Source organism: Colossoma macropomum, unplaced genomic scaffold (genome assembly GCF_904425465.1).
Source record: "Colossoma macropomum unplaced genomic scaffold, Colossoma_macropomum, whole genome shotgun sequence".
Classification (NCBI taxonomy): Eukaryota; Metazoa; Chordata; class Actinopteri; order Characiformes; family Serrasalmidae; genus Colossoma; species Colossoma macropomum.
In genome coordinates, this window is record NW_023494805.1 from 7315609 (window position 1) to 7329323 (window position 13715).

The 13715-nt window shown below is 39.6% G+C and overlaps 1 protein-coding gene across 1 annotated transcript in view; it reads left to right on the forward strand.

Annotated features, from left to right (window-relative positions):
• Window positions 1-13715, forward strand: part of LOC118825771 (tensin-3-like) — an 89181-nt gene that overhangs the window by 40110 nt on the left and 35356 nt on the right. Inside the window, 5 exon segments of the mRNA XM_036596579.1 lie at window positions 19-79; window positions 339-414; window positions 2065-2191; window positions 4076-4141; window positions 5453-5554. Of these exon segments, the coding sequence (XP_036452472.1) occupies window positions 19-79; window positions 339-414; window positions 2065-2191; window positions 4076-4141; window positions 5453-5554 (432 nt within the window).

Genomic DNA, 13715 nt, shown 5'->3' on the forward strand with positions numbered 1-13715 from the left:
TTAATTCATGTTTTGCAGTGTGTCGTCCCTACATAAAGGTGTATCAGGGGATGCAGGCAGTCTATTCCTCAGGAGTCTAGTGAGTTGCTCTCCACTTTCCTTTTCCTTCACCTTTCCTGGATAATTAACCACTGACTTCACTGCTGCTGTGTTCAGTCTCTGCACTGTAAAGTTTCTGTTTTATACGGCTGAAGAAACATTTGCTGCTATTGATGTTAATGTTTATATTTGAGCGATAATATTTTTGGCAGAATGGCTTAGAAACCTTAAACGGGCCTTTGGCTTTGCTGCGTCTTCTCTCGTTTCTGATGAACGTTTCTCTTTGTGTGTGTAAACAGTCATATCGGACCTGGCCACAGACACAAGGTCTGCATCGTCCTGGAGCCGGCGCAGCTACTGAAGGGAGACATAATGGTACAAGGCTGTTTTTGTTACTGGGTCTTTAAGACTGATGTATGTAAATTTGCTGTGTTCTGATTGGCTGCCCTTTGTTTTGTCTTATTAAAAAAGCAGTCTGGGCTAAAAAACGCCTTATAACTTTAGTGCGAATGGCTGAATAGGGGGATATATGTAAATGAGTTGTTATTTGTGACAGTGAATTCAAAACAGGTTGTTTTACAGCTTAGCTTCCATATATGGACTGTCTGGAGTTGGAGGCAAACAGTTTTGAAAGTTCAGTAATGTTTATATACCACATAAAACTCATTTAAAAGGAAAATGTGCGTGTAAAGGATATGGGCCTTTTATGTTAAAGGAATGCCTCAGCTTTTTTCAGCCTTTTTTAATTGACTGTATTCTACAGATGTGGAAGAGAGTAATTTGACTGAAAAAAGCTGCTGTGTTCCTTTAAGATGTTTACTGTAGATGTATTAATTCATGTACTGAGAATATTGCAGTAACCACTAAAACAGTGCAGAGTTCTGTGTTACCGTTGTACAAGTTTCATATATTTTATGATGTGCTTATTTCCAGTGAAGCCACTTCAAATCACTTTGCTGGGTTAAATGTAAAAATGGGTAAAATGTATTGTGTGCATATTTAGAGGATTTAAGAATCACCTAAAAATATTGATGTGACAAAGAAATACTGAAAGTTGATATGAGAACAACATCTAATTTATATAGTGCTAACAGGTTTCCAGTAGTGTTCATTCATTATTGTCAATGCTACAGTTTGAAATTAAGAATTTCTCCTTTTCTAAGAAGTTTGGATGCTGTTTGCGACAACAGCTTTACCATTACACTCAATCATAGTACCAAGCCTGCGATTCAAAATTGATAATTGGCATTTTGGGACAGAGAAGTAATAGAAGGACTAAGAAGAAAGGACTGATTTAATTAAAAAACTGCTTGCTAAATGATATTAAATGCTGTACATACAATATTTTATTTCCCTTTTACTTAATTATTATGGGACATTAATAAACCATCAGAGTCCGATTTGCTGTCTGCAAAAAATGCCAAGAATTTCTGTACAGTTTAAGCATCCTGATGGTTCAGATTTGTAAAATTAAAAAAATATGTGTTATACTTCATGATTTCCCACAGGCATCTGTTGCTGAATTCCAGAATAGGGCATTTTTTTCAGTATGTAAATCACGTAAACATGACCTGGGGCTCACTCATTTACAGCATGTGTTGCAGTCTGACGTTTCTCCAGAAGGGGTGCTGTTTGTACACAAGTGTGAACCCACACCAACAGAAGCTTGCAATGCATGTGTTTGCAGTAAAAACTTTAAAAACAAGACATGAAATAGTTTTTCAAAAATATTGTGTTGCTCAGTATTGTGCAGGATCACCCCAGTCAAATTACATTTTGTTTATTTTCTACGTGAAAATACGTTACACTATTCGCTTCCTCTACAGTGAACAAACTTAAATATGGAATGCGGTGTAATCGATAATCAATTTTTTAGTAGAAGCTATTTTTAAATATTGCCTAGGGCTATACTAAAAACCAGAAAACCCAAATGGCCATGGACCACAGTGAAAAACATATATAAGTAATATTTACTGCTGACATCATTTTCACAATAATTTAATTCACTGTCATTTGTGACTTTAGGTGAAGTGTTTCCATAAAAGCAGCCCATCTCAGCGAGAGATCGTCTTCAGACTGCAGTTCCACACGGGCGCTGTGCAGGACTACAGCCTCATGTTTGAGAAAGAGGACATGGAACACGCCAACAGAGGTATTTGTAAACAAACAAACAATTTAACAGTTCAAAACAGATGATATCTCCAGTCCCTCAACCCTCCTTATTATCGGCTCTCTGCTCTTCATCACTTAAGAAGCCACTAAAAATGCAAAGACAGCAGAATGGCAACTTTTGATTTGCAGGCCTTCATTGTTTCTCTAACCCTGGAGATGGTGGAGACTTGCAGTAAGGATGTCTTACCTGAAATTGCAGCTTACTGTGTAGTACAGGCAGCGAGGCATGTGGTTAAAAAAGAAATTAGGCACAGAGTTCTTGCTAGTTTTGCTGAGTGAGGAGTTTTAGAATGACCTCCTCCTGTTGAGGCTACGGCAGCAGCTTCAGATAGTGATGCCAGGAGTGTCAGGAGTGAGGATGTCACCCTTCCTGTTGAGAAAACTGCAGAGCAGGCCAGGCCTGAGACAACAAAGTTTAAGGCCCAATCCCATTTCTTATTTTTACCCCTACCACTTGTTCTCGAGTGTCATCTTGCCCCTTGGAACTGAGTTACAAGTTGTAGTGGTTGAAATCTTCCCCTGTGAAATGGGACCCTCAAATAAAGAAGAACATTACTTCATTAACAGCTACCAGCGCTGCTCTGTAGGTGACCCTGCCAGTCTGCAGTGACAGCAGAGGAGGGTAAAGTTCAGCAGGGCTTTAGTTACATTTAAGGAAATCAAAAAGGGGGGATATTCTTTATAATTATTATTATTATTATTATTATTATTATTATTATTATCATCACCCAACCCTAATTCATCTGTGATATGAAGCTGAAGTCAGCTATTTGCCAGCTTTTTGTTCAAATTTTCCCATTCCACCTTAAACGATGTAGCAGTTCTGATGCCTCAGGTGCCAGAATGTAACTGCTGCACCATTTAAGGTGGAATGAGAAAGTTAGCTAGCCAGCTACGAAGACATTAGCATACTGCTTGTGATTTCTTATGCTTCTTGTAAAGAAAAGGACCGTAATACATTGAAACGACATTAAACTAAGATAATACAATGATTATCGTAATTTTTTACAGAGAAAATTCTCACATTTGTGGGTTTCTTTGGTCGCTCGCGCAGCCATCTTGCCGTTTTCTTTTTTTCTCATAACACTCTGTTTGGAGTCTCTGAAAAACCTCAGTTTGGAGGGCCATGTAGCCCCAACACTTCGTCCTACCCCTCTATCTCAACAAACATTGGGACACCCTACCCCTGGATGTGAATGTGCAAAATGAAGGGGTAGGGCTAAGTGGTAGGGCAAGGGGTGAAATAGGATTGGGTCTGAACATCCCTAGGCCAATTTAATGCAATAGCTACTCGCTCAAAAGCACTGAAGAGGAATCTACCTCAGCTTCCCTAAAAGGTGGCACTAATACAACATGCTAGTTATTAAAAAGAGAGCGGTGACAGCAGGAGCAGAAGGAGGCACAGGGATAGGCCTTAGCAAAGGTATGGGTGAAGAGGACGTCAACAATATGCCTCAGTTTTGTTGATTAGAAAAATACAACTGATGCATATTGGATTCCTGTTCTCCTTTGAAAGGGACAAATTTGCTGAAACTGTAAAATATTTCAATGTTTTAATTTCACACAATGTTTAAATCACTTTATCTCAAAGAAGTTAAGAACTACACAGTTTGTTTCTGTCATTTGAGTTATTCCTCAGTGGTTAAAAGGGAAGAGAAATGCAGAGCTATGCTGGCCATCTAGTACACAAACAAATCACTGCTTGTTTATTTCACATACTGTCCCAACTTCTTTGGAGCTGAGGTTTGTACTTCTGGTGTAAATGAATAGTGTGATGTGTTATGACTGCTGGATCTCACTGAAGCCTCAAACCATCACTGAGCCACTGTTTGGCTGTGCTGAAATTTTGCTGTTTTCCTTTTAGATCCAAGATTCCCTGATTATGGAAAAGTGGAGCTGGTCTTCTCCGAGGGCCCAGAAAGGATACAAGGTATCTATCTCTGTCTGTCTGTCTGTCTGTCTGTCTGTGCATCTATCTATCCATTCGTCCTCCTCGCTCTCTGTTATTTTGTTATGACCTTTTTGTGTCATAAGCACATTGTTTCTAAAACATATATACATACATATTTGGATACATTTTGTAAATATCATTTTTTTGTACATGACCCAATGTCTATTTCCTTTTGTCATCCTTCATTCTTTTCTTATCTTTTTTTCTTGCTTTCTTTCTTTTTCTCTTTCGCCCTGCCACACACACACACACACACACACACATTCTCTCTCTCTCTCCTGGTGTGTGTGTGTGTGTGTGTGTGTGTGTGTGTGTGTGTGTGTGTGCTGTTTCTGGTCCTGCTGAGCTCTTTTGCTGTCCTGTCAGCACACACTTCACACAAGATTTCCCCAACGAGAGACACCCAGCAGGAGACAGACAGGAAGACAGACAGACAGACAGACAGACAGACAGACAGAGTCCACATCCTCTGTTCTGTTCAGCCCAGCAGGAGAGAGAGAGAGACAGAGAGAGTGAGAGAGAGAGAGAGAGAGAGAGAGAGAGAGAGAGAGAGAGATAAAGTCTTTTGTAATTAATTTCTGAAGCAAGTTTAATTAATGAGTGACCTCTCATTATTACATTCAACTACAACTGAGCTCTATCTGTCCACTGTTCACTGTTTCACAATCCAGTTCATTTCAATTCCATTTACAACCATAACCCAGTTCTATTAAATTTAGTTAATTCAGTTCAGTTCAGCTGGTGGTGCAAAGAGACAAGAGGACAACTGAGAAAAAGAGAGAGTGAGCAGCAGCAGACATGGGGTCATGTTCAATTTACTTCACTTCAGTTTAGTGCAGTTCACTTCATTTCAATTCACTTCAGTTCTGTTTTGTTCAATTCAGTTCAGTTGAGTTCACACTCCATTCAGTTCAATTCAGTTCAGCTCAATTCAATTTAATTCAGTTCAGTTCAAATTCAGTTCACCCCAGCCTAAGGTACCCTTCATCTTGTGTTAAATGATACAGTGCACTCTTATAGAAAGTGTTAGCACTCAGTACTGTTAACTCATCACCTCCACCTGAACTCAGTTAACACACAGTTCTACAGATCTAAACACAAAGAAGCAAGATTGTTCACACAGCAATCAGAAGATAGTAAATGTACTGTAAACAGATGGTTGAAAATACTGTAAATGGAAATAAATACAGTAAAGAGTCTAAAGCAAAGAACTGTAGAAATCATTACAGAGGTTAACCATATGAAATAAGGTATAAAAAACATAACTTATTCGCTCTCTTTCTCTCTCAGGGGCTGAACTCTGGCAGAATGGGGCGGACGTGTCTGTAGACTACAGCGCCACAGAGTCCCTCACCAGATGGGACTCCTATCAGGACATCTGCAACGGGGAAGGTAACATGTTCAAACCCACATTTAAAAATGAGAGCAATACATTTTCAAATACATTCCATGAAAAATGAGGTAAGGCTTACAAAAAGCTGCTTCTTAGCTGCCTCCTGAGGCATTGCAGACTCTTTGTGTTGAGAAAACCTGGAAAAGAACTCCAGCCAGACTGCAGTAAGACTACTGTAAGGCACAGACCCAGAAACATCAAAATCTGGGGCTGTTTTTCTTACAGTGATGTCGGTGAGGTTGTGTTAGAGGTCTGTTTTTTCAGTCCTGCTCCCACCCGCTCCCGCAGAAAATTGGAATCATTTGTCCCGCTCCCACCCGCAACTGAAACATTTTGTCCCGCGCCTGCCAGTGCAGCTCCGTCAAGGCGAACTTACATCCAATATCTGATATAGTCTATTTACAAATACATTATGCTCTGCTGAAATAACACGGCAGTCACGACGTTAATGTCTGTTTGCTCTAAATGCTTTGAGCTGGTTTCCTCTGGGATGAAGAATTTGTGTGTTCTTCATGTGATCGGCTGCTTTGCAACTCTTTAGAATGACTTCATTCTTTTTAACTGTTTTACTGTTTCCTTTTATATTGTTTGTATCTGTGATTTAGAGCTCATCTTACTTTATTTAGGCTATTCATTAATTTGCAGGATTTCTCTTCTTGCATGCTTTGGCCTGCTCCCACCTACAGTGGGCTGGTTTCCCACCCGCTCCCGTGCACAACACTGAAAATTAGTAGATATTGTGGTGGGTAACTGGGAGCGCAGACCTCTAGCGTGTGTTACTTGATGGGATCATGAACTCAGATGTGTACAAAGACCTTCTGAATGCAAACCTGCAGAAGTCTGCAAAAAAAACTTGCTCGATAACGATAATGGGCCTTATTCACCAATATCTTCCCAAGTTTTTTCTTGAATTTGTTCTGTAGAATTGCTCTGGGGAACAACTGTTCCCACCTTTGTGCTCTTGAGCGTATAGATTCTGTTCTAAACTAAGAACAAATCCCAAATAAGAAAACACTACTTTAGTGAATGTCAGAATCCTCGTAAAAACTGGATAAGTGGGTTCTAAGAAGAAATTTCTTCTTAAGAACGGTTGGTGAATGAGGCCCAATGATCAGCTGCCTTTTGAAAGACAACTTTACCAAGACAAAAAAGACTTGGAAAGTCTTGGAATGGCCTTGGATTGACATTTTAGTTCCTAACACACTGAACTTAATAGATTTTAATAATTTTGGTGCCACTGTATATAAAGCTGAAGTAGCCTGCTATATATGGAAAGAGACTTTACTAAAGCTTGGCGCTGTTTTGCATGGCACAAGATTGTTTTGGCCCGGCATGAAGGCATTTCTCAGTGATTGTTGGTGAAAATGGGTAGAAATGCTCCATTTGTGTTGATATGAGTTGCTGTTTCTTTAGCAAGCTTCAGACATTTTGGGGGGTACATTAGGGAATATTTGCAGGAAAATGTAACTCTGGGCTATTATAATAAATCTTACATCTTACGCCAAGGGAGATCCAGTTGATGACATTAACATGGTGGGAAAGCGTCCCTTGCGTGTTGGGTGAAAAATAGCATGCTCCAGGAACCTACATTTCCCATAGTGCTGTTAAAGTGGAGATGACAGCCAGTGTCTACCAGGAGATACAGCATGGATATGTAATTATGAACTGCTTTCTCACATGTTTTAGTTTAATGTACATACACATTCATAGCTCATGGCTGTCTGCTTATGAAGTACGTCAGAACAGATGCTTTTGCATAGAATTAATGTCCTTCTTCCTTTATGTGTGTTTTACAGTGAGATATGGACATTTGAATAAATAATACAGTACCTACATTAACATTTATATGATACATATTTGTGCATTGTGGTGCTGAGCACATGACTATGGGCCACACTGAAGAGGGCTGCAAATTTTAGGCTAAGTCATTGTTAGGTTAGTATTAGCTGCAGCAGGGCTGTCCAATCTGATCTGCAAAGGGCCGCTATGGCTGCAGGTTTCAAAGCAGGAGCTCACAGGATCAGTCATTTGAAGACTGACCAATTGAATAAACAGGTGGAGTCAGGTTTTCTTCTGCTCGGTTGGTTTGAAAACCTGCACCAAATCCATTGTGCGTGGTATTTGAGGTGAAGCTAGCGAATGGGGCTGTGAAAGCCAACCAGTTACTTTGACATTTAGGGACAAAAAACTCTTTGACAAAGGCAAAACATAGACTAATTGTAAGGGTTGTGACATCATCAAAAACTTTTTCGGCTGTGGTTTGGTCTACATTGTTAAAGTTTAGCAACTGTTTTTAGAAGGTGAATGCACCGTGATCGTTATCTGGCTAACTTGTGGCCAACAATGCTCATTTTCATGGAGGCAACTATATTTTTCCCGACTTTGTAGCTCGAACATGTGGAGTTATGGTTATTGTTTGCTATCTGGTTTCAACTGGAGGATGATGGGTTCCCCTTTTGAGTCTTGGTTCTCTTCAGGGTTTCTTCCTCTTGCTCTTGGGGAGTTTTTCCTTGCCACTGTCGCCATTGGCGACGCTCATGGGGGCTCAGACCCGGATTTTTCTGTAAACCTGCTTTGTGACAACAAACCTGCTTTGTGACTATAGTCTAAAATGTTTAGGGTAGACTAAAACAGTAGCTGGAGTAAATTTGATGTTTGCTGGTGTAAAATGTTAGATCAGCATTAGCCAGAGCTGAAGTGTTAGATCAGTGTGTTCGGCCAGTGTTAGCTGAGGTGAAGTGTTAGATCAGGCTTAGCTGGGGTAAAATGTTGTATGCTAGCTAAAGTAAATGTTAATGTTAGCTAGACTAACATATGAAATGCCAGCTGGAATACAGTTTAATATACATCTGCATTGTTTTGTCATTATTATCCTCTTTAAAACAAGATAGGAGAGATGCTTTTTCAATTGTCCGTTGGAGTGCAGTGCTATATCAGTGTTGGCTAGCCTAAAATGTTAGTTACAGTAAGATTTAGCTGGTGTACAGTGCTAGATGTGAGCTGAGTTTGATCAGTGTTAGCTGGAGTAAAGTGTTAGATCAGGCTTAGCTGGAGTAAAGTGTTAGATCAGGCTTAGCTGGAGTAAAGTGTTAGATCAGGATTAGCTGGAGTAAAGTGTTAGATCAGGATTAGCTGGAGTAAAGTGTTAGATCAGGATTAGCTGGAGTAAAGTGTTAGATCAGGTTTAGCTGGAGTAAAGTGTTAGATCAGGTTTAGCTGGAGTAAAGTGTTAGATCAGGATTAGCTGGAGTAAAGTGTTAGATCAGGTTTAGCTGGAGTAAAGTGTTAGATCAGGATTAGCTGGAGTAAAGTGTTAGATCAGGTTTAGCTGGAGTAAAGTGTTAGATCAGGTTTAGCTGGAGTAAAGTGTTAGATCAGGCTTAGCTGGAGTAAAGTGTTAGATCAGGATTAGAAGGAGTAAAGTGTTAGATCAGGATTAGAAGGAGTAAAGTGTTAGATCAGGCTTAGAAGGAGTAAAGTGTTAGATCAGGCTTAGCTGGAGTAAAGTGTTAGATCAGGATTAGAAGGAGTAAAGTGTTAGATCAGGCTTAGAAGGAGTAAAGTGTTAGATCAGGCTTAGCTGGAGTAAAGTGTTAGATCAGGATTAGAAGGAGTAAAGTGTTAGATCAGGTTTAGCTGGAGTAAAGTGTTAGATCAGGATTAGAAGGAGTAAAGTGTTAGATCAGGCTTAGCTGGAGTAAAGTGTTAGATCAGGTTTAGCTGGAGTAAAGTGTTAGATCAGGCTTAGCTGGAGTAAAGTGTTAGATCAGGCTTAGCTGGAGTAAAGTGTTAGATCAGGCTTAGCTGGAGTAAAGTGTTAGATCAGGTTTAGCTGGAGTAAAGTGTTAGATCAGGGTTAGCTGGAATAAACTAGTGGATGCCAGTTTTGGAAGAGGAATAAAGTTAAGTGCTCTGGTTCACCACAGGGAGGGATGAGCTTCCCTGGAGACGGTGTGTTGTTTTTGTTGTGGTTTTAAAAAATGAGACTTTTCTTAAATGATTATAAAAAACAAACACGTAACTCATAGTGTTTCTCACTCTCTTGTCGTCCATTCTCTCTCCAGTGCAGGCTTGTATGCAGAACACTCTCACCAGACATGAACCCACCCACACACTCACCCCACCGCAGGGGTCAGGAGCCCAACACTCCAGAGTATTTTTCCCTTCAGAGACTGCTATGGCAAACCTCACTAGCTAACCATGGAATTCACAACCCGCTGAAAATAGACAAATATATACGAGCGGCTTCCAAAACACGGGCCATGGGCGTCCCTCAGGCCGACACTCAAACTCCCTTGTGGCGTTTTTTTGAATATGGACTATGCTGAAAGTGAAACTCATTTCAGTTTGGCTGTAAAGCAGGGCGGCACCCTTAATAAAACAGGGGGTTTCATAAAAAAGCAAAAAAAACAAACATGGGCTGGGGCCTTCTGGTGCGGTTCTTTGATGGAGAAGCATGCCTGTGGCATTTTTGAGCTGTTGTTTTCACACGTAAACACTATGTTTGAGAGTGCCAGCTCAAAGCTCTGAAGGAATTCAGCAAGTCTCTACTATCAGCCTTCTGTGTCTCTGTTTCTAGCCTGTTTCTATCCTTCTTGTCAGCTGTTTTGCCAAAGAGGCATGTAGCGCATGCCGCTTATTCCAAACGTACTTACCAAGACATGTTTGTGTCTGAAGTTTGCTCTTTCCATTTTTTGCACTGGAGGCATATGAAGCTAACAAGTAATGAAAGCTGTGCAAAATGGATAAAGCTAAGTCACATAGCTGAAAACATCGGTACCAGTCATCTTGTTGTCTCATTTTATCCGTACTTTATATAGATAAAAGTGTTTTCCACCATTATGTATATTTGATACTATGTAAACCCACAGTTTGAGGCAAGTTTGATGAGGTATGCAGTTTGCATGATGCTAATTCATGATGTACATGATTCCGCAACTTGTTAGCTACCTTTGCTTTTAAGTTTTTTCGAAGAATATTTTGAGAATACTCCCTCACTAAAATTTTTAAAAATTGCAGTCATTTAAAGAAATACCATCAATGCTTGTTTAATGATTATTTTAAAAGCAATGCATGGCATATAGCATACACGCTTATTAGATGGACTCTAAATGGCTTTTTTAGCCATTCCTGTTCCTGCTAAAGCCTGAGTAGACTGATAAATCAATGTGATGATCAGTTATTAATCTCAGTGTTACTGAGCTCTGCTAAAGCCTGAGTAGACTGATAAATCAATGTGATGATCAGTTATTAATCTCAGTGTTACTGAGCTCTGCTAAAGCCTGAGTAGACTGATAAATCAATGTGATGATCAGTTATTAATCTCAGTGTTACTGAGCTCTGCTAAAGCCTGAGTAGACTGATAAATCAATGTGATGATCAGTTATTAATCTGTGTTACTGAGCTCTGCTAAAGCCTGAGTAGACTGATAAATCAATGTGATGATCAGTTATTAATCTGTGTTACTGAACTCTGCTAAAGCCTGAGTAGACTGATAAATCAATGTGATGATCAGTTATTAATCTCAGTGAACTGAACAGAACAGTCTCCTCAGTAGTGAACATGTTCTTGAATGGTGCGCTATAATCGGTGTTGCACTAGACAAAGTTCAGAATTTCAGAACTTCATTTCAATGATAAGTAAATTCTTCACGAAACATATTAACAGCAGAATTACATGAAGAAAACTGCCAACCAGTAAAAGTAAGGAACAGTGAATTAGGCAAAAATTACAACAGCTGAGTCATTTTTCTAAATTCTAAATAGAACACATTACTAACAACGTTCAGACAGTATTTTCAGTCTTCAGCCAGTATTTGGCCCAGCTGTGGTCTTTGAGGGCGTAATAAAATCCATGTAACAGAAATCATTTCATCATTCACTTCTTTTGTGTAGGGGTTGTATGGGATTAGTCTGGAATGTCTTTTCCTGGGGAGCCATGTGCTTTCCAAATGGAGATGTTTCCGCAAGATGTGGATGGAGGCTGAGATTGGAATTATAATTACAGTCCATACAGACTAATTTCAGCTGTCCGTCAATGTCAAGAAAACCACATACTTACTCACTCGCTCTCTCGCTCACTCACTCTCGCTCACACACAATCTCTCCTCCACAACGCATGAAAAGACATAAGCAGCAGTCAAAACTTTCCAATTACAAAAAAAAATTTCATCTCCTGGTCTTACATGTATTTGCTACTGTTGTTGTTAGGAGTATTAATTAGTGATGGTAGAAGCGAGTGAGGAGAGCGTTTTCTAGAACGTTTTGATTCTTTTGGAACTTGAAGTTCAGAAACAGTATAAAATGAATGTTGTATAGGTGGGTACTAGATTCAGCTCTCTCCACTCAGAATTGTTTGCATCTCTGTTGGTTCTGCATGCAGTGATACTGAGTACATTATGTTTATTCTTGTGTGAATAAAAATGATGATGAAGTGCTGAAATGAAGAACCGGAAATTAAAGTTTTAAAAAATTACAATTGAAAGATGTGAGTAACCAGACCAAACTTGATTCAAAAATTCTGTGTATGTCTCTGAAGGTTTGTATGGGCTCTCCTGGCCTTTGTTGATTTTTTTTAAGTGAAGAGAAATAAAAAAAAAAAAAAACATTTTCTGAATGTCAATGTACAGATTAACCCTCGTTTTGCAGATATTACACCTTGCAAACACATTTTGCAACCAGCTAGGAGTCCTTCTGTTCTTGTCTTAGAGTTTTTTCCACTCTCCCTTGCAGAATACTGCTAGTTCTGTTATTCTTGGGCTGTTTTACATGCACAGCATGTCTGAAATCTACCCATGAATCTTCAACGATGTTGAAGTTAGAGGATAGTGAGGACCATTCCAAAAGCTCCAGCTTGCATTTGATTCTGAGGTATATTTTGGATTACTGTCCTGTTGTAGAAGCCAGACACTTTTCAGCTTCACTTTCTTGAGTGACTGTGTCACATTTGCTTCCAGAATATGATAGTTAGTGGAATCTAATCCTCCATGTACCTGTGCAATGTTTCTTGTGCCACTTGCTTCCACATAATCCCAAAGCATAATAGATTCACTCCCATGCTTAACAGTTGGCAAGGTGTTCTTTTCATCAAATGCTGTTTTTGTCTCCAAACATACCTTTGGTGATTGTGGCCAAAGAGTTCAAACTGTATTTCATCCGCCCACAGCACTTGTTTCCAAAGTATCTCTGGCTTACCTGGAGGTTATTTTGCATACTACAGATGTTGACTCTGTGATGAGGTTGCGGACAAGGTTTCCTTCTAATGACTCCTCTAAGCAGATCATGTTAGTGCAAGCAGCACTGCACAGTACAACAGCGCACCACCAGTCTTGTGTCAGCTAAACCTTCCTGCGTATCCTTTGCTGTCATATGGGGGTTTTGCTTTGCCTCTGTGGCCAGCATATGAGCGGGTCTATCTGGCAGTTTTCTTAGCCTTCCAGATATTTTCTCAACCACAGTTCCCCTTAACTGCCATTTCTTAATGACATTTTGCTTTGTAGGCATCGATTTTCAGATCCTCCGCCAGCTCCTCAGAGTAGCCCATGGTTGTTGAGTGGTAGCACAAGGTTTGAAGAGGCAAAGAATTTATTATGCCGTGGAATTCAGCTGGAATGCTGATAATTCAGCTGGAATTCAGCTGACAATTCATATTACCAATTCTTGACCTGCCTAACAAGTCCTAACAAGTCCGTTAAGGCATGAAGAGGTAATTGACTTCCGAGATTTTTAAGTTTAAGTCTAATATAACATTAGTCTAATATAAACATTTTTCTGCATTAACATTCGCAGGAAAAAAAAATGCATTACTTCTTTTCACTTCACTTGGCCAGGGTGCACAAACTTTCGCACACAACTGTAAATCCACAGAACAAACCTAATAAGTGTTCTATTCTATGCATAGACATGAGCCTGCAATGTCATGGTGTGAAATTGAAAGGATTTTGCTTTCAACTAAGGCGTCAGTTCACACCGAATAGATAAACATGCCTTACATAATTAGCATTTATGACATCAGGTCACTCCTCAAACCAGATTATGGCAATTAATTTATTTTACTTGAACGGTTTGATTGATTCGGTGTAAGTATTACTAGTAGCACTAATGTGTTATTAGTAATAGAGGTAGTAGTTACGACAGTACTAGTGGGAGTAGTAATGGTAGT